The sequence below is a fragment of the Jatropha curcas genome, chromosome 6 (assembly GCF_041381405.1).
Source record: "Jatropha curcas cultivar XTBG-Jc1 chromosome 6, XTBG_Jcur_1.0, whole genome shotgun sequence".
NCBI classification, from domain to species: Eukaryota; Viridiplantae; Streptophyta; class Magnoliopsida; order Malpighiales; family Euphorbiaceae; genus Jatropha; species Jatropha curcas.
Window position 1 is genome coordinate 2465426 of NC_143156.1, and position 23368 is coordinate 2488793.

The window sequence follows — 23368 nt, forward strand, 5'->3', positions numbered from 1 at the left end:
TTTTGATAGAATTTTCTCCTATTATTCTGTTTAATAACTGATTCATCTGATTTCATTGTTTAAAAAATCCATAAAAATTATTTTCCTCAAAACCAATTTGTGTTTAGACATGCCCAACGTGGATTGTAGCTATTGGAAATCACACGAACAGTACCGTAAACTACAGCAGTCAATCTTTACCCAATTTGAAACGCAAAATCCTACTAACTCCACTCTCTAGAAATTTCCTAAACCCCTAAGAAAACCCTAACGCTGTTTCTCATTCACCTCCTCCTCCTCTACCACCACCACCACCACCACCGTTAAGCCATGGCTTCGCAATCTCTCCGCCTCCGTCGAGCTCTAACCTCACTGTCCACTGTACACCGCTCTCTTTCTTCTCCAATAATCCCTACCTCCTATCCTCGTCTCTTTGAAAACCCAATTTCTCCCTCACCGTTCGCGCGATCGCCCGAAATTTCTCTCTTCCAAACGCGAACATTTACAGGATCGCGAATTTCTCTCTCATCCGCAGGAAAAAAACAGTATAGGGTTTACAAAGAAGGGGATGAGTTGACAGAGGATATGGTGCTATTTGAGGGCTGCGATTTTAATCACTGGCTGATTACTGTTGATTTTCCTAAAGACCCGAAGCCCACACCTGAGGAGATGGTTGCCACTTATGAGCGGATCTGCGCTCAGGGACTTGGAATCAGGTTAATCTAATTGTTGTTTGTTTTATAGTGCGGGCGCTTTCAGTACCCATATATCTTACCCAATCGATGATTTTAGTTATAAAGTTATGGTGTTCAGTGATTGGAGCTCTGAAGTTGCAATTTTCAGTTATTGCAGCTTTGAAATTGTAAATTTTACACTGGAGCTGCAAAGTTGTAATTTTTAGTGATTGGATGGAGGTTTGAAGTTGTAATTTTCAGGATGAGAAACTCTAAATAAAAATCTTCTTTCAGGGGAAGGGAATTGTTGGGTGAAGCTTGATTTTGGTTTGAACTTCTAAGAATTGAAAGCAAAAGTAAATTAAATATATATTTTACCTTACTGGATTGCTAATCTCTTATGCATGAGCTGTATTACAAGGTGTTATTAAAAAATTTACAACAATATTGATTTATTTACTTGCTATGTTTAGGTTTTCTTGAAAATTTGAATTTTTTTTATTTTAAATGGCTGACTTTGAATCATTTGATGGTTTCAGTATTGAGGAGGCGAAGAAAAAAATATATGCTTGTAGCACCACTACTTATCAGGGGTTTCAGGCTTTGATGACAGAAGAGGAATCGGAAAAGTTTAAAGGTTATTAGTCTTCATAGCATCTTCTTTTTATAATAAACTATATAAACTGATATTTGGTAGAACTTTTTGTAAGGTCTGGATGCTGACTAACTGTTTTCTTTAAAACAGATATACCTGGAGTTGTTTTTGTATTGCCAGATTCTTATATTGATCCGCAAAACAAAGAGTATGGAGGTGAGATTTCTCCCTTCTGAAATCTATTTTTGAGATCGTAATTAAGAAGATGATAATGATAACGGAGGCATGAGGGTACTAAATAATCTCGACTCCATCAAATAAGCTACAATTTGCCCTCCCTCTTCAGAAAGAATAAAATAAAAGGAATAGATATATTGTTTATAATTTTGTTATCTTTATTCATTGTTAAAGGTTATAAGCTAATTCAACCTGCTATATTCAGTTTGGTGTTTTTTTCTACTCTTCTAGAATAATATTGGCCTGTTTTGCTTTTGGTAGCTAGGCATGGAAGTATATATGACATTAAGTTGTTGGACTTTTGACTTAAATTACAGGAGACAAGTATGAAAATGGAATAATAACACCAAGACCGCCTCCTGTTCAATATAGGAAGGGAGGAAGATTCAATGACAGGAATAGAAACCCTCCCCAAACAAGATATGACCAGCAAGGAGGTCCAATGCCAAATCAACGTGGAAGTCCCCAGTACAGTCAACAAGGATATATACAAGGTGGTGAGAACTATGGACCTCCACGAAATTACCCACCACAGCAAAATTATGGTCCGCCAGGACAAGGAGACAGAATGCCAATGAACAATAGGGAGCATGTTCCTGGAGGAAGGGGTGCATATCAGGCAAATACAGTTCCATATCAGGGCTCTTTCAGCCATGGCCAGCAGGGAGGCTATCCCCAAGATCAAAGAAGAGGTCAATATCAGGGCAATTACCAAGTTCAACAGGGAAATCATTATCCACAAGATCAAAGGGGCTTCCAACATACTGGAACTAATGGGCAGGTTTCAAATACTGGCTATGAACAGGGTTCGAGTACTGGCTATGGGCAGGGTTCAAATGCTGGCTATGGGCAGGGTTCAACTGCTGGTGGCTATGGGCAGGGTTCAAATGGTGGCTATGGGCAGGGTTCAAATGCTGCTGACTATGGGCAGGGTTCAAATGCTGGCTATGGGCAGGATTCAAATACTGGCTATAGGCAGGGTTATATGAATGAAGGTCAAAGGTTCTCTCATATGGGGCAGAGGAACATGCAAGGAGAGCAAGCAAATTATGCACCAAGCGGACAACCAGGGACAAATCAAGTAAGATAAACATAACCTGTTAATCAGTTCTATAGCCTGAGATAAGATAAATATCATTTAGGGAGGCTCTTAAATATGTGTCCATGACAAGCAGGGTATTCTTGCTGCAATGATAAGATGAAATGCCATTTTTGCAATGATAAGCAGGGTATCATTTAGGCAAGTTGTAGTGAGAAATGACGACGGCATAGGTGACTGCATTGGCTCTTATTCAGTCTTTTAATCGCTACTCTACAATTACTAATTGACTCCACTTTGTAATTTTCTCCAACACAGGGTAAAATCAAAGAAATTGATGTTTGAACATGAAACCTTTGAAGGTTCTGATAAAATGAGCAACTTTAATTATAGTTGCTAGCTTCCTTTTGCTATCTTGATATTTACACAAATTTTCTTTTGTGCAGGGAAGATACTAGGAGTCTCCATACGGTTCTTTTAAGGCAATGGATTGTAAATCACTCTTATCCTGACTTGAGAGCAAGGATACAACATAAAACCTTTTTGAAGTGCGTCGCAGTAAATAGTCTTGCCTTTCATATTTACATTCAGCTGATTAGGAAAGTAGGGAGTAACCCTTTCCCATTTGATATAAGAACCTGAAATCAGTTATCTGGACGTACAAGTATATTGCATATGATGTGGGCTTAGCGCCAGAACGTTGTTGCCTTTTTTTTTTTTTTTTTTTTTTTTTTTTTTTTTTTTTTTTTTATCTATCTATCTGTTTTCATCTTTAATTATATAAACCTGGTGTCAGACCAAAATGATTGTGTTTTTTAAACTTTTAAACCCCAAGGATGGAACAATATTTCAGCACTGTCTTTTATGATTTTGTGTCTCCCAGTTTTCTATAGAAAATGTGGATGCATGACTTTGTTAAGTGCTGGGGAAAAGAAAGAGGGCAAGGAAATAAGTATGAAGATGGTTAACGTATTTATTTTTGAAGCCTGATGTCTAAGGAGTGTTAGACGGTACCTATAAAAGCAACTGCAGTTAAAATTCCTCTTTTGAATAATTTTGAAATTGAATTAACACATTGTTCTAATATGAATGAATAAAACCTGCAGCTGGCATTCTTCTTTTGAATAATTCTGAAATTGAACTGCCGCATAATTCTAATGTGAATAAAATTGAATTAACAAACAATACTTGAATAAAATTGAATTAACACGTAATTCTAATACGAAAAAAGAAAAATTGTCTTAAAAATTAGTTCTTGAGAAGTAATTGAAATTTAGTTCTTTTTCTAACTTTTATTTTAGAATTTGTGAAACATTGGTGTTGCAATTTTTTTTTTTTTCTTTTTTGAGGAATAAAAGAAATTAGTGCTGCAAATTTTTTTTGTTCGAGGATAATTAGCATTGGAATTTTGGTTTAACGACATCGTATCTTTTTTACCTGCCAATATATTTAAATTCAATTTTTATTCTCTTTCAATGTTAATAAATCAAAATTCAAAAAAAATTAACCTGAATATTAAAATAGATACACGTTATACAAATCAAATTTTTTTAAAAAATTATCTAGAAAACTCTTTTGATCCCATTAGCTAATTTTAAGATCAAATTATGGTAAATTAAAATTTTAAAATTAAATTGAATCAAATTAAATTATTGATTCAATTTTTCAGACGTAAGGTCAAGTTGTCCAATCCGATGCGGTAAAGCCCATCTTTTTATTCTATGATCTTGAAAAACCGTTTATGCTGTTAAACAAATAGCTTCCAATGGTTTGCCTGAAATTTCCCACCATTTTCGCGTAGGCCTCTCTCCTTCTTCCTCGTGGTAGTAGTGCTGCTGCTGCTTCTCTCTGTTTCTCTCTATCTATCTTTCTCTCTCTCAAGACAAAAGAAATAAATATTTTAGAAAAAAAAAAAAAAAAGAAAAAGAAAAACTTTTGCTCTTTCCTCCTTCATGTCCATGTCCATCCACTGATCCTGCGTCTCTTCTTCGCTTCCCTGCCCTCAGGTAACCCGAATAACAATAATAATCTAACCTTCAAAGTTTGCGAGTGAAATGGTGATATGAGTTCTTTTTTTTTTTTTTTTTAAAGGGTTTGGTGAAGATTTTGTTGGTTTTGTTTCTTTAGGCTATTAGATGATTGAATTTGCTATTTTCTTCATAATTTTGGGTTTCTTGCATAATCTTAAAGGCTCATTTATATGGGTTTTCGACGTTGTTAATAAAGTTTTGATTTTGTGTTTCTTCTTGTTGATATATATAATATAATGGTGGCTATGTGGAATTATATTTTGTGAAACATCTAAGAAAGGAAGAACATTAACTATTTTTTTTATTTATCTAATGAGCTGGGTTAGCGTGCTTTTAGGTAATGTCATTAAACAAACATAACTCAAATCCTTGAACAAACTTGAAAAATTAAGGCATCGAACCCAACACAATAATTTTTTAGTTTTAACTGCAGGTAAGGTTCCCCGTATTGACTGTCACTTTCAAATTTTGTGTGTGAGTTGGGAACGGTAGTAGAAGTTTGTTCTTATGTAATGTCATCGTACTTATTATTCATTTGTAATTTTTCATGTCTCTCTAACATTTTCAGGAAGAGACGATTCGTGGATCAGCTTATGGGACTGTGACCTCTGATAGATGAATTCATATATCTATGTTCCATCTTTCCTGAATGGTTGATTATGATATTAGGAACTTCTATCAAGCGGTGAAGTTCCCAAGGAGATGATAAAACTATGGAAGTCATATTTGAAGGAGGCATCTGTTCTCTGCTGGTGCTTCATAGTTTGTTAATTAGGTTCTAATTGATGAACCATGGACCTTTAGTAAGTAAAGATTAGATGAGAGAAGAATTTGATATTTGCTTAGTTAACAAGTCATCAGAATGGGTAGTGGAAGTCCCAATTCCCAGATTACTCCATATACTGGGGCAACAACTTCTGTAGAACCTTCTTTTTTGCATGGTGAATTGGATTTATGGATTATTGAAGCTAAATCTCTCCCAAATATGGATTTACCTGCAGAGCATATTAGAAGATGTTTTACTGTGTTTGGATCATGCTCTGATCCTTGTGGACAGAAAGGTGTGAAGCATTCAGGCAAAAACTCAATGATTACAAGTGACCCTTATGTATCTGTTTGCCTTGCAGGAGCAACGGTAGCACAAACTAGAGTAATTGCCAACTGCGAGAACCCATTATGGGATGAGCATTTCTGTGTGCCAGTTGCACATCCTGTTGTAAAAGTGGAGTTCCATGTTAAGGATAATGATGTGCTTGGGGCTGAACTAATTGGAGTAGTAGAAATATCTGTTGATAAAGTCATTTCAGGAGATCTAATTAATGATTGGTTTCCGGTCATCGGTCATTATGGGAATTGTATGAAACCTGATCCTGAATTACACATTTCCATTCAGTATAAGCCGGTTTGTAAAAACCCTCTATATAAAGATGGTGTTGGTGTCGGACCAGATTATGCAGGTGTTCCTAGTACATACTTCCCGCTCCGCAAAGGAGGGAATGTGACTTTATATCAAGATGCTCATGTACCTGCAGGTATGCTACCTGAAATTTTACTTGATGGTGGAAAAGTTTTCAAGCATAATAGATGTTGGGAAGATATTTGCCATGCCATTTTGGAGGCAAACCACCTGATATATATTATTGGATGGTCAATATACCATCCTGTTAAGCTTGTGAGGGAGCCAACAAAGCCACTACCTTGTGGAGGAGAGCTGAACTTAGGAGAGTTATTGAAGTACAAGTCACAGGAAGGGGTACGCGTAGTTTTGCTGATATGGGATGATAGAACTTCACATAACAAATTTTACTTAAAAACGGTAATACTCATGAAACTTAATATATGTTGCAAATAGGTCACGCAATTTTTGAATTCTACTGTTGCATTGACCGATTATAGCCCTTTTTCTATAAAATTTCTAATTGACATTACTTTGATTCAGTTAAGATATCTATTCACTTTTTTCTATGTGGGCTTGAGTGCAGGAAGGTGTCATGCAGACCCATGATGAAGAAACTAAGAAGTATTTTAAAAACACTAGTGTCCATTGTGTTCTTGCACCTCGTTATGCTAGCACTAAGCTTAGCATTTTCAAGCAACAGGTGTGAAATACTTATATTTGGATTTCAAACTTCCATGTATTGATGTTGTGACTGTATTTTTCTATTAGTTATCTCTCCAAAATGTCACATAATTTTAGTATTATTTGGATTTCAATTTTATTCTTTGATTTGTGTGCATCCTTCTAGTTCAGGTTGTAGGAACACTTTTTACACATCATCAGAAGTGTTTAGTTCTCGACACTGATGCTTCTGGAAATAAACGGAAAATTACAGCTTTCATTGGTGGTTTGGATTTATGTGATGGCAGATACGACACTCCTGAGCACAGGCTTTTCTCTGATCTTGACACAGTCTTTGAAAATGATTACCATAACCCTACATTTCCAGTAAGTGATTACTCTTCATTCCGGAGCTCTCTATATGATTGGTCTGTATTTCAAGGCATTGATTAATTATCTGCCCAGGATAATGCCAAAAGCCCAAGGCAACCTTGGCATGATTTGCATTGTAAAATTGAGGGTCCAGCTGCATATGATGTATTGACAAATTTTGAACAAAGATGGGGAAAGTCCAAATGGCGTGACTTCAGGCTGAGAAAGGTTACTCAATGGCGTGAGGATATATTGATAAAGTTGGATCGTATTTCATGGATACCCACTCCTTCCCCTGGTCCTGATGGTGACAAAAATGTACGAGTCACTGATGAAGAAGATCCCGAGAATTGGCATGTGCAGGTATGCCGGAAATTGTTGTACTGAAGATTATTTGCTCATATTAGCCCTTCAGAAATAAACGTCTACTACGATTTCTTTTGTAGATATTCCGGTCTATAGACTCAGGATCTGTAAAGGGATTTCCAAAGGCCACTGAGGAAGCTGTGGCTAAGGTTAGAACTAGGTTCATTTAATACCTACTTATAACCTTACATCAAAATCAAGATAATATTTATACTACATTGTTCGAAGTAAAATCTACCTTAATAATGTTGTTCCTTCTCTGCAGAATCTTATATGTGGGAAGAACCTGAAGGTAGATAAAAGCATTCATACTGCATACATAGAAGCAATAAGATCAGCACAACATTTCATATATATCGAGAATCAGTATTTTGTCGGATCTTCCTACCATTGGCCATCATACAAAAATGCAGGTATAAATATCACATGGCAATTATTTTTTCTCACTGCTGCATAAATTTGATACTCTTAATATCACAGACTTAGATCTCATGAATGACATGTATGTACTTTAAGTTTCTCTTCTTTTTTCCATTTAGCTTTATGCATTAACATATAAATGCTACTTACATTTTCTCTCCTTGAGCAGGTGCGGATAATTTAGTCCCTATGGAACTGGCCTTGAAAATTGCTAGCAAAATCAGTGCACATGAGCGTTTCTCAGTATATGTAGTACTACCGATGTTTCCAGAAGGTGTCCCTACTAGTGCCTCTGTACAAGAGATTTTGTTTTGGCAGGTTAAACTAATTTCCATTCTATGCATGCCAACTATCATTTTTATGTCATATTCTGCTTATTTCGTGGTAGTCCTCTATATTCATATTTGCATTGCATATTAAGCATCTAGATTTCCTTTTTCTAACAGCTGAAGCTAATTTGAGGATTAAATTTACAGGGGCAGACAATGACCATGATGTACAAGATTATTGCTAAGGCACTCAAAGATGCAGGCCTCTCTGATCAGTATCATCCACAGGACTACTTGAACTTTTTTTGCCTTGGCAAACGTGAAGCTTCATCTGCATACAATTCTTCCCAGCTAAATCAGACAACCGACAACCGTTCCCTGGTATGCTTGCTTGTCTACCTTAGGAACTATGTACAAGCTTGCCCTTTCCATTTATTTCAAACACCCAAAAGCCATTTTGGGTGTTCAATGCATATTCATTCTTGATGCTTTGTGGCATGATTAACCTTACAGCTTTATATTATCTTCTATTTTGCTTTTCTTAAGCTTAGTTATTCTGTTATGTAGAAATCACAATTTCCATTTTCTCAACTTGACCTTAAAAACCAGACATTAATGTGTTTTTTTCTCCGCAAAATGGTAACTACTGACGACATGACATTATGCTGTGTCTGACGTATAAAATATCGTTTTTAATTATCTTTATAACACTAAGCTGACATAGAACTGCCTCTTTCTTTTCTTAACAGGCAGCAGCTCAAAAATATGGCAGATTTATGATTTATGTCCATTCTAAAGGGATGATAGTTGATGATGCATATGTAATTATAGGATCAGCAAACATTAACCAAAGATCCTTGGACGGTTCAAGGGACACAGAAATTGCAATGGGTGCTTACCAACCAACTTATACTTGGGCAGCAAAAAAATCTCATCCACGTGGCCAGGTTTGAAACTTATGTTTTTTTCTTCACTCGGTACACATGTTAGGACAGGCAAATTTTCAAATTCAATATATGGAATTTCTTTTTTCGGGGTGTATTCTCTTAATATGTCCTTCAGAATTACAAAAATTCAGTCGGCAAAATGGAAAAAAGAATCTTTTTTACATGCAAACAAAGCATTTTAGGTTGTTCTCTATTACCAGCAAGAATCTTTCTTTTTTTTCAAAAGGAACTAAAGAAGGAAGAAAATGACTGGAACAATAGGAATGAGAGCATTTTAGTTTATAAGCGATGTTTAAAACTGCAAATTATGTATGTATAATCTATACTTGAGCGTGCAAAACATGACGTATATGCAGGTATATGGTTATCGGTTATCCCTGTGGGCAGAGCACCTGGGCATTCTCGAGGAGGATTTCCGCAATCCGCAGTCTGTTGAATGCATGAAGCTTGTCAATAAAATTGCAAAACGAAACTGGAATACCTATGTAGCTGAGGAAAACAAGGAAATGAGAGGTCATTTAATGCAATACCCAGTTCAAGTCAACAGAGATGGAAAAGTTAGTTCATTGCGAGGCCACCAAACGTTTCCTGATGTTGGAGGAAAAGTTCTTGGATCACCAACTACACTTCCTGATGCTCTAACCACATAATATTCAATTCAAGTTTTCACCAAAAGTCTAACTGAGAAATATGGATGAGTTTATACACCAAATATAATTTAAGGGAAGAAGTTTTTTGAGATTCTTGATAGGCGGAGCGGGGACTTTAAGGATGAATATTTCTAACATATACCATTGTTGCAACTTCTAGCTAGGATCACGATGATAAAGTTCTGCTAGTATATACTAACCAGAACTTGACAAAAGCACATGAAGTTTCTGACTAATGCTAGAAAGTGGATATAGAAGATGTTTAGAGCAACTGAAAATGTTTAAAATCTGAATTTTATCAATATTTGTTTTATTTCAAATTTTCAGAGATTATCATGTATATGCATTTTCTTGTCTCCGAAGAAATTCAATGGTGAAATTCATTATAGAAAGTTTGGAGGAAATAATCTTAATATAGTCTAAAATATTAAACAATGTACTGATGATATATAACCATAAACTATAACTCATAGTCATATGTATGAACTATGCATGGATATGATATTAATGTTGCATTATTAACGGTGAAGATAACTTAATACTCTATAGTTGGATATAAGGTATAGTAATTATTGTTGAGGTTTGATAACACATCAATGACCGCATAGCGCAGTGGATTAGCGCGTTTGACTTCGGATCAAAAGGTCGTGGGTTCGACTCCCACTGTGGTCGTTCTATTTTAATTTTTAATTTTTATTATCAGTATTCAATAAATAAATGAAATTGCATTAAATTAAACATATCATTCAAATAAGTCTGCATAATAATCCCTTTAAACCCATTAACTTTCAATTATTTTTAAACAACATTCTCTGTTTATTCATTAGTGATTGTCGACCTAAATTGAAATTTTTTTTGAGTATTGCATTTACCGTTAAACTATAATTTGATATGAAAATTGAAATAGTTGGTATATATATATATATCAATGATTTACTACCAGCATTTTTTATAATTTTTATTTTCAATTTTATCATTTTTAATATTGTTATTACACAAGTAGCATTATTATATTTTTCTTAGTTTTTCTTTTACTGTTTCCTTTTTTCTTTATTTCATATATGATTGATGTACATATTTAATGGATATGACATTGTCATTTCGAAAACCTTGACCCGGAAATTTGGCTTGGTTATCCATAACCCGCCTGCTAAGACCCGTGAACACTGGGCGGAGTTGCATTCCACTTGAACTCTAGGGTTTTAAGTCTCTCTGCAAAATTCTTTCTTTTTCATTCTCATTTGGAATTAAGGTGAATATCAACTGAATTTTGATTTTCAGTGCATGGTTCTTTTTCTTCTTTACATGCAATAGTTACTTAAGTGGATTAAGTTGCTCTGTTCTCCAGGCATCTCAAAATAGTTTTGTTCAGTAATGGCTTCAACAGGACAATCACAATCTTTGAAGAGACGAGATGCGCCGGTAACAAGAGAAGGGGATCAACTAACTGTAACTCCTCTCGGCGCCGGAAATGAAGTGGGTCGGTCTTGTGTATACATGTCCTATAAGGGCAAAACAATCCTGGTACGAAATATTGTTAGATTTTGTTCAGTATTTTTCATTTTTTTAAGTGGAAATTAGTAAATTTAATCTTCGGTGTTTAGTTTGATTGTGGAATTCATCCAGCTTATTCGGGCATGGCTGCCTTGCCATACTTCGATGAGATTGATCCTTCCACTATTGATGTACTCCTTATCACCCAGTATGTATTCTGTCTATCTTTTGCTATATTCAGTTGATTTTTTATGTGTCAGCATTTTCTTGTGCTTAAAGATTGGTAATTTAAGTTCATATAATTGATTGCCACAGTATTTCTTATAAGGATGTTTATTGGGGTTGTATAATTTAGTAAACCTAAATTAAAGGTTTGCAAAGAGGGTCTAATATATCTTGTTGTAATTCTGTAGAAAAGATTTAGTACTATTCATTTTCTTTTCTTTTATATAAGTTATGGGCTAAGGAGTAACAGTTTTATATTCTACATGTGAACGGCGATTTTCAGGTATTTAAGGTTTTCAGGTTTTTCGTGTAATGATGATGCATTATTAGGTACACAATTGTATGAGAATATGTAAAAAGTAAGATGTACAAGTATCTCAGAATTAGGGAAATTCTGAGTGTTGTGTGCTTACTCTGTTGTTTGTTGCTTCAGCAAGAAGCTAGGTATACAAGGTTATAAGAGTTAATAGTGGATTGGACGGGTCAAAAGACTAGGGTGAGATGTAGTGTGTGAATAAATAGTTGTTTATAATTGTTTGTATCTTCTTTTAGGTGATTTGAAATTGGTGGGAGTTCTTTCTGAAATATCAATGAAGTCTGAATTAGTTAGGGGCTTAGGGCATTTTAAAATAGCACTTAGGTTTTCCCAAAAAAAAAAAAAATGATAATAATACTGTAATCTTTCTTCTTCATCTTCTTTTCTTTTGTTGAGTTCAATTGGTGGTTTCCGTTTCTGCTATCTTCCATTACTTTCTGAAATGAGATTAGTTTGCCTTTTGTCTGTCTCTCTTCCCCATCCTCCTCTCTAGCTTTTTCACTTTATTTATTGTAGTGATGTTTTTGTCTTGCAGCTTTCACTTGGATCATGCTGCATCTCTACCTTATTTCTTGGAGAAGGTTTGTTTCTATTTGGACAAATTAAGTACTAATTATCTGTAGAGGTTTCTTCATAATTAAACTAATATATAGTCACTTTCTATACCAGACCACGTTTAAGGGTCGTGTGTTCATGACTCATGCAACCAAGGTTATTTATAAGTTGCTGTTAACTGATTATGTGAAAGTGAGCAAGGTTTCAATTGAAGACATGTTGTTTGATGAACAAGATATAAATCGTTCCATGGACAAAATTGAGGTTCGTGTTGTTTGCTTGTTGCACTTCTTTTGTTTCTCCCCCAAAATTGAGTTTTCTACAACTACACTACCTCTATAGAAGTTTTTTCCCCCGCTATATAAAGTGATATAAAGCTTAGTTCTTTTAAGCAACATTGTAATGAAACGTGTATCAGGTGAAAATGCTAGAACTTTAATTTTCTAATTTTGTTCTCTTTTTATCAGACTGACATCCTATTATTGTTAGCTATCTGATAGTATATCTTTGTGTGCTTGCATCTGCATGAATGTATCTATAGCTAAGCATGTGTAACAAGACATTGATGCCTTTTGTAATTGTAGGTTATTGATTTCCATCAAACAGTGGAGGTCAATGGCATTAAATTTTGGTGTTATACTGCTGGCCATGTCCTTGGTGCTGCCATGTTCATGGTTGATATTGCTGGTGTTCGAGTACTGTATACTGGAGATTATTCACGTGAAGAAGATCGACATCTTCGTGCTGCTGAGATGCCACAGTTTTCTCCTGATATATGTATAATTGAATCTACTTATGGGGTCCAACTCCATCAACCTCGACATATTCGAGAGAAGCGGTTCACTGATGTCATCCACTCAACCATTTCTCAAGGGGGTCGTGTTCTAATCCCAGCATTTGCCCTTGGGCGTGCCCAAGAACTTCTCTTGATCCTTGACGAGTTCTGGGCAAACCATCCTGAGCTCCATAACGTTCCTATATATTATGCTTCTCCCCTTGCAAAAAAGTGTATGACTGTCTATCAGACATATATCCTTTCAATGAATGAGAGGATTCGCAACCAGTTTGCAAACTCGAATCCATTCAAATTCAAACACATATCGCCCTTAAACAGCATAGAGGATTTCACTGATGTGGGGCCATCAGTTGTCATGGCAAGTCCTGGTGGACTGCAAAGTGGGCTGTCAAGGCAGTTATTTGATATGTGGTGCTCCGATAAGAAAAATGCTTGTGTTATACCTGGATATGTTGTTGAAGGAACCCTAGCGAAGACCATCATTAATGAACCAAAGGAGGTCACTCTAATGAATGGTCTAACTGCTCCATTGAACATGCAGGTCCATTATATTTCATTCTCTGCTCATGCGGATTATGCTCAGACAAGTACATTCTTGAGAGAGCTCATGCCTCCTAACATAATTCTTGTTCATGGAGAAGCCAATGAAATGGGGAGGCTCAAACAGAAGCTTATCACAGAGTTTGCAGATGGCAACACCAAAATCGTCACCCCTAAGAATTGTCAGTCTGTTGAGATGGTTTTCAACTCTGAAAAAATGGCAAAAGCAATTGGAAAACTGGCTGAAAAGACCCCAGAAGTGGGCGAAACCGTCAGTGGCATACTAGTAAAGAAGGGCTTCACTTATCAAATGATGGCACCTGAAGATCTCCATGTATTCTCACAGCTATTGACAGCAAATATTACGCAGAGGATTACCATTCCATTCTCCGGTGCCTTTGGTGTGATAAAGCATCGACTTGAGCAAATATATGAGAGTGTGGAATCTGGGACAGATGAGGAGTCTGGAGTTCCAACGCTGCAAGTGCATGAGCGAGTGACAGTGAAGCAGGAGTCTGATAGACACATTTCGCTTCAATGGAGTGCAGATCCTATAAGTGATATGGTGTCTGACTCGGTTGTAGCTCTAGTTTTGAACATCAGTCGGGAGATGCCAAAGGTTGTAGTTGAGTCAGAGGCTGTAAAATCAGAGGAAGAAAATGTGAAGAAAGCAGAGAAGGTTATCTATGCTCTCCTTGTCTCGATCTTTGGAGATGTGAAGCCTGGAGAGAATGGGAAACTGGTTATAAGTGTTGATGGGAATGTGGCACAGCTGGACAAACAGAGCGGAGACGTTGAGAGTGAAAATGCAGGTCTCAAGGAAAGAGTGAAGACTGTGTTTAGGCGAATTCAAAGTGCGGTGAGGCCAATTCCACTCTCTGGATCATAACTTGTTCCTATTATTTTGAGTATAGGTTTTAACATGTTGTGTCTGAATTGTGAGGATAAATTTTGTTGCTGTAAAACTCTAATTTCTAGTATGTACAGCTTACTAGAAGGAGATAATATATATAGCATCTGAGCTCTTTATGTAATTCTCATTTTGTTTATCTTGGAAGTTTCTTTCTAATGATCAATTTTTAACATTTGTGAGCTTTTTGGTTAGTCTCATGTGTATTGATACCTGTTTAAGTTATAATTTGGTAGGTGCTCTTCTGAAAGGATTTTCCATTTATAATGATTAATTTTTTTTTGGAAATTTCCTCTTAGGGCCAGGTTTAAGCCACGAGGCCTACAACTTTTAGTTCTGAGACTGCTGGTGCTCGAAAATTACTAAAAAATTATGAGTAATTATTTTTTTAAGATTAAGTCTAAATATGATAATTAAACTATCAATTAATAATAGATAATTCATATCTACTAGTTGCGATTCAGTTGGTAATGCAGACTGAGAAAGAGTTCTCTGGTTTGATCCTCACTAAATCTTCATTAAATGCACCTGCAGAGGGCGTAAACCTTAATTGTGATTGAGTCCCGAGCCGGTCCTTAGTAACAGTAAAAAAAACAGATAACTAATAATTTATTATAAATATGAAATTGAAATTTGTATATAATACTTTACGGGCAAAAAATTAAATGATTAATTAACACCAAGGATGCATGAGAAGTCCGTCACCCACTCTTATACTAGTACATATCACATTAAAATATTATTGCAAATGTTTAATTGGTATTTTAAATTTTTTTTTAATAAATTAATCAAAGATTAATTATTTTTCATTATTTTTTTTAAAGGAAAACATGAATGCATTAACCATTAGAATAAACTTGATACGGGCAATCTAGAATATGTCCCGCACTCTAAAAATGGCTTCTCCATAAGAGGCCTTCGCGACGGTCTGAGCTCCTCCTACATTAGCCGGACAACGAATCTAACTAACAAAAATATTAGGCGTATGTACCGATATAGTTTTACAATCCTTAATAAACACAACTAAATTCAGGAAAATCCTCTAAAAATGAGCTAATAGCATAATCAACTAACTGATAATCTGTAAATAGCCTTCCAGCAGAAAGCAAATTCGCTTCAGCCCATACAAGGGCTTCTCTCAAAGCTAGAGCTTCAGTTAAAGAGGCTCCAGTGCCCAATTCATGAAACAAACAATTTCTGCAGATACTATTTCTGCTTCAGTTATCATCAATAATTGTCAAATACACGCAAATTGCAGCATGAAAGGTATTGTAACAATAAAAATAAATACTAAAATATATCAGTTATATAAAGAGAATGAATTCACTAAAACAAATGCATGAATTCAATTGATTTTTCCGTCTCAGATTTTATGAAATTGAATGCTATTGTTTTTTTTATCGGTAAAATGAATGTATTTTATTAGTTTAAATCCAGGAAAAACTTAGCTTATTCAAGAAACTATACCCGAACCATAAGACTCTCCACTTACACCCATCCTATTTTGAATAAGCTAAGTGAAAAAACCTGGACAAGCTAGCGATATCCAAGAAATTAATACTATTGTTAATGATAAGCTATACAAACCCCAAACACATCCTAGATTACTTAAATTGACAAACAATGACTGTAATATCATCATATTTGCCTCCAGTATGCAAGTACCCAGCCATCTCAGCCTCTCTAGCAAAAGGAGAATGATATTCTTCATCAACAGAATTAAACAAAGCACGTTCTACAATTCTCCAAGCTAATTCCTCTGCAGATACTTCATTTTTCCCATCAGCTTTCTCCAAGATCTTCGTTATTTCAGATGGATAAATGTTATCAAGCAAACCATCAGTTCCTGCAACTACAATATCTCCAGCTTCCACAAGAATCTTTTCCTCATAAGCCAAACAAGGCAGATCATCACTGCAAGTCCCTAGTTGATATGGGTGATTAAACTCATGTTGCTGCACCTTAGACTTGTAAATATATTTGTTTTCTCTAAATAGCAGAAATCCACTATCTCCAAGATTGACATAATGCAAGCAATTATTGCTATCAATAGTAATGATACAGGCGGTTGACGAACCTTTAACATTAGTGTTTGAATAAGCCTCCTGTAGAACTTTTCTGGGATTTACGCTTCCTTTCTTTTCACCTTGAAGCGCAATAATGGAGTTTTCCATGAGTCGGCGAGCATATATGCCGGCATCGACGCCTTTTCTTGCCCAACCTCCAACGCCATCTGCAACACCAATGGTTAACTTTTCTTTGCAAATAAAATGAGCGTCTTCTCCTTGTGGTCTTTCTTTGTCGTCTTTTGGTAGGTAAAAGGCTCCTGCGTTCATCTTCAGTGTTTGGTCATCTTTCTTATGAAAATAGTCAATGTTATTTTCATCGCACTTAGTGACGATACTGAGCTCTACGTGCCCTTCTACTTTCCTTCTCTTAACTATCATTTCTCACTCGATATGCAAAGAAAGGGAAGAACAATAATGGAAAGTGCTAGGTTCGAAGAAAGAAAGGGAATAAAACAATAGGAAAGTACGTTAGGGTTTGATGATTATGGTAGAATGAAAAACTGAGTTCTGTTAAGATACATAATATGTGTTGCGTATAGAAAAAACTTGTACTTTATCGGAAAGGACAATAATGCAATTTAAGGTTTTTTATATGTAGAAAGGAAAGAAACAACAGTGGGAAAGGGAAAAAACAATATACTCAAGGGAGATTAATGATGATTAAGAAAAAAACAATGGAGATTAGGGTTTTGAAATGCAGATAGGAAAGAAAGAAGAACGTGAAGATGATGGGAAGAAAAGGAAAAACAGTATCTTTATCGGGGATTAATGATGAACAAGAAAATAAAACAATCGAAATTAAGGTTTTGATGAAGATGATGAAATGAAAATATGAGTTCGTTATGATGTATAGCATTGTATAGGAGCAAAGTAGCTTGTTACTTACGTTTCTGGAACTTGTTTGTTTGTACTTTATTTACAATTTGATTTTGTTTAATACATTGATGAAAAAAAAATATTTTTAACTAATAGAGATTATTTAAAAATTTAAAACTGAGAGAAAAATATTTAAAGTAATAATTATAAAAAAGTACAGAATAAAATATTATTTTTTATTAACAATAATAATCTGTTAACGATAATTAAACGAAAATTTTGATTTAAAAAATTATAGAGTTAGAAAATTATTAGAGTTTTAATTAAGTGAATAATGGGTATTTAAATTTTGAAATTTAAATTCGATAAAGTAATAAAAATATTATCAACCGTCCGAATGTGCACTATTGAGTTAAATCAAATCAATATTCAATAAATCCGATGCATTTTAATGAAATTTATATTTTGTAATTTGGCGAGAGTGATAATCTAATCTATTGCATAATTTAAGAATAATTATTTATTGCATAATCTAACAACAATTATTTATTAGAATTATTTATTTTAGAGAAACAAATGTATTACTTTGTACCAAACAATTATATAAAAAATATTTATTTCACAAATAACTATTGAAATATTACTTTAAAAAGAATTTTGTGATTATTTTTTGGTAAATATATATTACGAACGTTTTATAATGATGACGCTTAAAAAATTTTTGTTTGGGAGAAATATTTTTAACAGAAAAGAAAATAATATTTAAATATATGGCTTTTAATTATTCTAATATGAGGAAGTCAGAATCTCACAAAAGGACATTTATGGCAGAAGAAGAGCAAGGAGGGGGAGGAGAAGAAGAAGACGATGCCCTTACCACCATCGCCGAGGCCAGTGTTCTTCTTAGCTCCTTTATCTCAATTCGAAGTAAGATCAATTTGACACAATAGTCTATAGAAGCAGTGTTATTATAAAGAGAAATGGGGAGGGGGTCCTGTATTTTCTCTAAGACTAACAAGCGTCGCTTGAAGAAGAAATCGGGTCCACCATCTCCACCAGTAACAGTACCAGCACCTCCTCCTCTACCGTTGAGGGCATCATCGCCAACGCAGCAGTTGATTGATGGCAGTGGTAATACTAATAATAATAGTTTGATTGCGGCGTCGACGGGCGGGAAGCCCAAAAAGAAGGCTGGAGGGGCGAGGCTGTGGATGAGGTTTGATAAGTTTGGGAATTCGGAGCTGATGGAATGTGATAAAAGCACAATTATTAAGCGTGTGGCGATTCCGGCTAGGGATTTGAGGATTCTTGGCCCTGTCTTCTCTCATTCCTCTAATATTCTTGGTAAAGATCATCTTTTTGGTTTTCAATTTTGATTTCGTGAATTTCAATTTTAGTTTTTGAATGTTGTTCTGTGGAAAAATTTTGATGTCTTGGCTACTATCAATTTTGCTTGTGTTTGTGTCTGACAAACTCTATTTATGAAGCAGCTGGTAGCCAAAAAACTATTGATTGAAACGGTTAAACATTACTTTATCTTTCTTTTCATATGTTCAAATCGTCAGTGAGCCATGATCTTTTCCTTACTTTTGCTCATTGATCACAAGTTGGTGAAACTATGATGTCTATTTAGTCATAAGTATCTTGAATCAATTTTCAATTTTTTTTTAAATTTTTTTGCCACAGATTGGATATTATTTTTTACCTTTCGCATTGTCTATTTGAAGTCAATAGTTATGGTCGAAACATTGAGTCAGATTTTATTTTTACTCTTCCAAGCCAGGGAGAAAGCCATGGTTGTCAATCTAGAGTTCATACGGGCTATAGTTACAGCTGAAGAAGTCTTGATATTGGATCCTTTACGCCAGGAGGTTCTTCCATTTGTGGATCAGCTTAGGCAGCAAATTCCTCTTAAAAGGCCAGTCAATAACCAGGGAGCAGGACAGGCAGATACCCAAGATAATGAAATGCACATTTCAGCAGGTGGGCAATGGCTGCCTGTTCCAGAAGCTGTTGAAGGTCTTCAAAGTGAGCTTCCGTTTGAGTTTCAGGTTCTTGAGGTTGCATTGGAGGTTGTCTGCACATATTTGGACTCCAATGTGGCAGACCTAGAGAGAGATGCTTATCCTGTTTTGGATGAGTTAGCCAGGAATGTTAGCACCAAGAATCTTGAACATGTGCGAAGTTTAAAAAGCAATCTCACGCGTCTACTTGCACGCGTGCAGAAGGTATTGTGGATCACTTATGTTTCTTTCTTTCTCCTTGATCTTGTACTTGCATGAGTTCATCTGATTGCATAGTATATGAATATTTATTTTGCAATCTAATGATGAAACTGAAACTTTATATACAAATGAATGAGGAAATTTTGGATGACTTATGCCAACCAATTCATCTATAGACTGAAAAGTTTCCTTCTCGTGCATCTTTTTTTCTGGAACTCAGAGCCAATAACTTAGGGTCCTTGGGAGAGTAATTTTGGTTATTATATCTTGGATGTAATGTTTCCCAGTGTGGATTTAGATTTGGAAGTCAATGCAAAAACTATTTGCTTCTGTTTGAGCAATCACTTAATCCTACAATCTTGCTTTCCCTCTTTTTCTTTTTTTTCTTTAATGCTTGGAAAACTTGTGTGGGAGTCTTGGTTAAGTATGCTGCTCACCTTTGGTTATGTATGTGAAAGTATTCTTGTAAGTCCTTAATGCTTTTGAGCATTTTTTTTGAACCTTTTTGTGTTAATTGTAAAATTATGATATACAATATGATGCTCTTCGATGAATACAGTTTAACTGTGAAACGATTTTTATGCATGAAACAAGTATTACCTAATGGATGCTTCACCATTATTTTTCCTTGATTCATTTTTAATGCTTAGAATTGCTTGTCTATGTATCATTAGGTGAGGGATGAAATTGAACATCTACTAGATGATAATGAAGATATGGCAGATTTATATTTGACAAGGAAGTGGATCCAGAATCAGCAATCTGAGGCTTTATTGGGACCTGCCGCGTCAAATGGCATTCTCCCTGCTGCCCCACACCTCCATCGACTTAATTCTTGTCACAGTGCGAGTATGATGACTGGCGGCAGTTTGGATCAAGATGATGTGGAAGAATTGGAGATGCTGTTTGAAGCTTATTTTATGCAGTTGGATGGAACACGTAACAAGATTTTGTCTGTAAGTACTCTGTGTTACTGATGACACTTTGGGAAAATGTTAAATGTATGTTAGAAACTTGTTCCACAAATCTTCTGTTAGGATCAGATTGTCTATTCATCTACATCTATATCGAAGGGTAACTTCTTCTCGTGCAACTGTTATAGATATTACTATCTAAATTACATAATAGGTCATCACATTTTCACAGCTAGTATAATTTAAGAAGTTCAGTGTGCTTTATGCAAGTTACAAATAACTTGGTTGAATTTGAACATCATGAATGTTTATTAGTATAACCTCTTCTGGTTTCAATCCAAAAATCAGAACAGGAAATACTTGAAATTGGGAAGAAATAGCTTGCTGACAGGATTAATCAACCATCTATGATTCCTTCAGAGTCATTGTATGATGATACTAGTGGCTCGAGCATAACATTGTATGATACTAATGAATTAAGTGCCATTCTTAGACTACTTAACAAAAGTACTAGAATGCTTACATATAGCTCTTCATATCTATATCATAATTTTCAGAGACTATTTCATGTGGTTTGTGAAATCTTACAATTTTACTATTTTATTTCATGTGATCCAATTAATGTTATGGACATCTCACCAATTCTAGGTTAATAAAGCAAGTTTGATAACTTTGTTTACCGGTTATTAGAAAATTGGAATTCTCAAGATCAACCAGCTATGGTAATTATTTAATTCATTTAATTAATGGGAATGTTCCACTTTATCTGAATACACAGGTTCGTGAGTATATTGATGATACGGAAGACTATGTCAACATCCAACTTGACAACCAGCGAAATGAACTCATTCAACTGCAGCTGACATTAACTATTGCATCATTTGCAATAGCATTGGATACCTTGATAGCAGGATTCTTTGGCATGAATATTCCTTGTCGATGGTACCATATGGATGGAATATTTGACTACTTTGTTGGAGTTAGTTCAGCGGGATGTTTCTTACTTTTCCTGCTCATTCTTGGATATGCTAGATGGAAGAAGCTACTCGGTTCGTAAATTTAGCTCATTTTCAATAATACCATGTTCCAATTATTTGGATTCACACAACCAATTACCTTGATACTCCTGGTAAATGAGAAAGTCTTTTGAAATATATACTTGGTAGATGGTGCAACTGATCTGCATCAAATTTGCTTTTTTGAGTTCTGTACATGATGAAATACATTCAATGTATTATTTTGTGGCAAATAATATTCTCTATTTTTTAAACTTCTAAGATGATGATGACTTCATTTATGCCTTTGATTAATGTTGTAATTAGTAATTATTTATACTGTTCTGCTCATTTTTCGTTGTTATTTTGATTACCTAATGGAATTGAGGTAGATAAATAAGAATTTAGAGACTTTTTCCCTTTTTTTTTTTTTTTTTTTTTTTTTTTTGTGAATGCTTTTAGCGGCGCATCTTCTGATTTTCTATTCACTTTTTCCCGATTTCGTTGGTAACGGTCAGGGGAAATGTGTTCTTAATAACTGTTGTTGCGTGGACGAAAATTAAGTCCAATAGTATTTCTATTTATTTGCATAAAAAAATTCTTATTTTTATGTTTATTTATTTGATATTTGAAAAAAAAAGCATTTATATTTTTTACTTCAGGTACATTTCTGTATCAAATGCAACAAAAAAAGGGAATTTTTTCAGTGAATGGTTAAAATATATTCCTTGCAAAAAAAAATTTAGGCTATAAACAGATTATAAATTAAGTATATATATATATATATATATATTTTTTTTTTTTTTTCTACAAACCTATACTTAAATTTTGGAATTTACGATCTTATATACACTTTCATCATTAAGCAAAATAATTTTTGGTTTGTAAGTTAAAATAATTTATGATGTTAAAAGTAAAATAGTGTTTGGTTTATGATTCACATTCACAATGTATAATTATTGTAATAGCTTCCTCTCATATCCTTATCCAAAAACAAAATCAATAATATTTCTTCTAACTAAAGATTTATTACCCCCCCCCCCCCCCCGGTAATTTTTAATAAAATGAAATAAAAGTCTCCACTTTCCTTTTTTTAGAAAAATAAAAAAAGAGAGAAATCCCTTCCCTCTTCCTCATTTGTAGCCCATCCACGTGGTTCTTCTTCTGTATTCTCCTGCAGATCGATCCTTTCCATTGTCAACTTCTGTTTCTCATTCTTTTTTTTTTTCTTTTCTTTACATATTTTCTTTGTTTTATATTGCAGAATATACATAACAATAATAATATTCTTTCTTTGTCTCACCTCGTTGTTGCAAGTTACTTCTTTCTTCTTTTCTTTCTTTGTTCCGCATTATTGTCTAATATTAATGTAATACCAGGTGAGGGATGTAATTGAACATATGTTGGATGATGATGAAGATATGGCAAATTTATACTTGACAAGGAAGTTGATCCAAGTTCAGGAATTGGAGGCTATGTTTGGAGGTGCATGACATTCAAATAGAACCACAACAATTAATGCACAGGCACCCCATCTCCATAGACTTGGTTCTAAAATGAGTGCAAGTTTTGGGGATGATATATAGAGGATTTGGAGATGATGTTTGAGGCATATTTTGTGCAGTTGGAAGGAATGCGAAACAAATTATTGTAAGTATTTCTTGCGTTGTTTACCACACTACATCGTGGATACACTGTCCTAGTAAGACATATTTGAGTTTAGCAAATGATCTCAGCAAAATCAGGATTTGATTCATAGAAAAACACTTGCAAACCACAGAATGAGATTAATCTCATTACACAAAAAGTATAAAAATATCATTTGAGTTCAGCAGACGATTTCCGCAAAAACAAAGTTCGATCTGTAGAAAAACAC

The 23368-nt window shown here is 34.8% G+C and overlaps 5 protein-coding genes and 1 non-coding gene across 10 annotated transcripts; 5 read left to right on the forward strand and 1 right to left on the reverse strand.

Annotated features, from left to right (window-relative positions):
• The first annotated feature begins 192 nt into the window (after positions 1-192).
• Positions 193-3392, forward strand: MORF1 (multiple organellar RNA editing factor). 4 transcript variants are annotated; one of them, XR_016321214.1, is made up of 7 exons: positions 194-695; positions 1193-1290; positions 1399-1464; positions 1803-2566; positions 2661-2757; positions 2843-2886; positions 2971-3392. XR_016321214.1 is itself a non-coding variant. In XM_089722504.1 (6 exons), the coding sequence occupies exons 1-5, from the start codon at positions 310-312 to the stop codon at positions 2867-2869; spliced, it is 1341 nt and encodes a 446-aa protein (XP_089578630.1). In that variant the 5' UTR covers positions 193-309; the 3' UTR covers positions 2870-2886; positions 2971-3392. The 4 variants fall into 4 exon arrangements, 2 of the variants coding, with proteins under 2 accessions (XP_089578630.1, XP_089578631.1); XM_089722504.1 differs by lacking the exon at positions 2661-2757 and having other exon boundaries at positions 193-695; XR_016321215.1 differs by lacking the exon at positions 2843-2886.
• Positions 3393-4365: 973 nt separating this feature from the next.
• On the forward strand, positions 4366-10044 carry LOC105633323 (phospholipase D delta). The gene is made up of 11 exons (XM_020678984.3): positions 4366-4530; positions 5123-6370; positions 6537-6653; positions 6806-7000; positions 7079-7348; positions 7432-7500; positions 7617-7764; positions 7941-8089; positions 8248-8421; positions 8790-8987; positions 9344-10044. The coding sequence occupies exons 2-11, from the start codon at positions 5417-5419 to the stop codon at positions 9635-9637; spliced, it is 2568 nt and encodes an 855-aa protein (XP_020534643.1). The 5' UTR covers positions 4366-4530; positions 5123-5416; the 3' UTR covers positions 9638-10044.
• Positions 10045-10235: 191 nt separating this feature from the next.
• Positions 10236-10309, forward strand: TRNAR-UCG (transfer RNA arginine (anticodon UCG)). Its single transcript has one exon. It is a non-coding gene; the product is annotated as a tRNA-Arg (tRNA).
• A 423-nt stretch (positions 10310-10732) lies between these two features.
• CPSF73-I (cleavage and polyadenylation specificity factor 73-I) lies at positions 10733-14597 on the forward strand. 2 transcript variants are annotated; one of them, XM_012215894.4, is made up of 6 exons: positions 10733-10889; positions 10986-11161; positions 11242-11339; positions 12208-12253; positions 12342-12491; positions 12812-14597. In XM_012215894.4, the coding sequence occupies exons 2-6, from the start codon at positions 11012-11014 to the stop codon at positions 14450-14452; spliced, it is 2085 nt and encodes a 694-aa protein (XP_012071284.1). In that variant the 5' UTR covers positions 10733-10889; positions 10986-11011; the 3' UTR covers positions 14453-14597. The 2 variants fall into 2 exon arrangements, with proteins under 2 accessions (XP_012071284.1, XP_012071285.1); XM_012215895.4 differs by having other exon boundaries at positions 10734-10889; positions 11010-11161.
• Positions 14598-16054: 1457 nt separating this feature from the next.
• Positions 16055-16920, reverse strand: LOC105633394 (putative protein phosphatase 2C 55). The gene has a single exon (XM_012215984.4). The coding sequence runs from the start codon at positions 16918-16920 to the stop codon at positions 16078-16080; it is 843 nt and encodes a 280-aa protein (XP_012071374.3). The 3' UTR covers positions 16055-16077.
• Positions 16921-18145: 1225 nt separating this feature from the next.
• MGT6 (magnesium transporter 6) lies at positions 18146-21774 on the forward strand. Its single transcript, XM_012215892.4, has 4 exons — positions 18146-18702; positions 19138-19586; positions 20258-20539; positions 21276-21774. Exons 1-4 carry the CDS (start codon positions 18339-18341, stop codon positions 21552-21554), a joined length of 1374 nt encoding a protein of 457 aa, XP_012071282.1. The 5' UTR covers positions 18146-18338; the 3' UTR covers positions 21555-21774.
• Positions 21775-23368: the final 1594 nt, after the last annotated feature.

What these genes read in the sequence shown, in the direction of transcription:
- LOC105633323 (XM_020678984.3), top strand. Translation starts at nt 5,417, where the DNA reads ATGGGTAGTGGAAGTCCCAATTCCCAGATTACTCCATATACTGGGGCA. An exon ending in CCGAGAATTGGCATGTGCAG is followed by an intron (nt 7,349 to 7,431) that starts GTATGCCGGAAA and finishes TTTCTTTTGTAG; the next exon opens with ATATTCCGGTCTATAGACTC. An exon ending in AAGAGATTTTGTTTTGGCAG is followed by an intron (nt 8,090 to 8,247) that starts GTTAAACTAATT and finishes TTAAATTTACAG; the next exon opens with GGGCAGACAATGACCATGAT.
- MGT6 (XM_012215892.4), top strand. Translation starts at nt 18,339, where the DNA reads ATGGGGAGGGGGTCCTGTATTTTCTCTAAGACTAACAAGCGTCGCTTG. An exon ending in TCATTCCTCTAATATTCTTG is followed by an intron (nt 18,703 to 19,137) that starts GTAAAGATCATC and finishes TACTCTTCCAAG; the next exon opens with CCAGGGAGAAAGCCATGGTT. An exon ending in CACGTAACAAGATTTTGTCT is followed by an intron (nt 20,540 to 21,275) that starts GTAAGTACTCTG and finishes CTGAATACACAG; the next exon opens with GTTCGTGAGTATATTGATGA.
- LOC105633394 (XM_012215984.4), bottom strand. Translation starts at nt 16,920, where the DNA reads ATGATAGTTAAGAGAAGGAAAGTAGAAGGGCACGTAGAGCTCAGTATC.
- CPSF73-I (XM_012215894.4), top strand. Translation starts at nt 11,012, where the DNA reads ATGGCTTCAACAGGACAATCACAATCTTTGAAGAGACGAGATGCGCCG. An exon ending in GATGTACTCCTTATCACCCA is followed by an intron (nt 11,340 to 12,207) that starts GTATGTATTCTG and finishes TTTGTCTTGCAG; the next exon opens with CTTTCACTTGGATCATGCTG. An exon ending in TACCTTATTTCTTGGAGAAG is followed by an intron (nt 12,254 to 12,341) that starts GTTTGTTTCTAT and finishes TTTCTATACCAG; the next exon opens with ACCACGTTTAAGGGTCGTGT.
- MORF1 (XM_089722504.1), top strand. Translation starts at nt 310, where the DNA reads ATGGCTTCGCAATCTCTCCGCCTCCGTCGAGCTCTAACCTCACTGTCC. An exon ending in GGAATCGGAAAAGTTTAAAG is followed by an intron (nt 1,291 to 1,398) that starts GTTATTAGTCTT and finishes TCTTTAAAACAG; the next exon opens with ATATACCTGGAGTTGTTTTT. An exon ending in GCAAAACAAAGAGTATGGAG is followed by an intron (nt 1,465 to 1,802) that starts GTGAGATTTCTC and finishes CTTAAATTACAG; the next exon opens with GAGACAAGTATGAAAATGGA.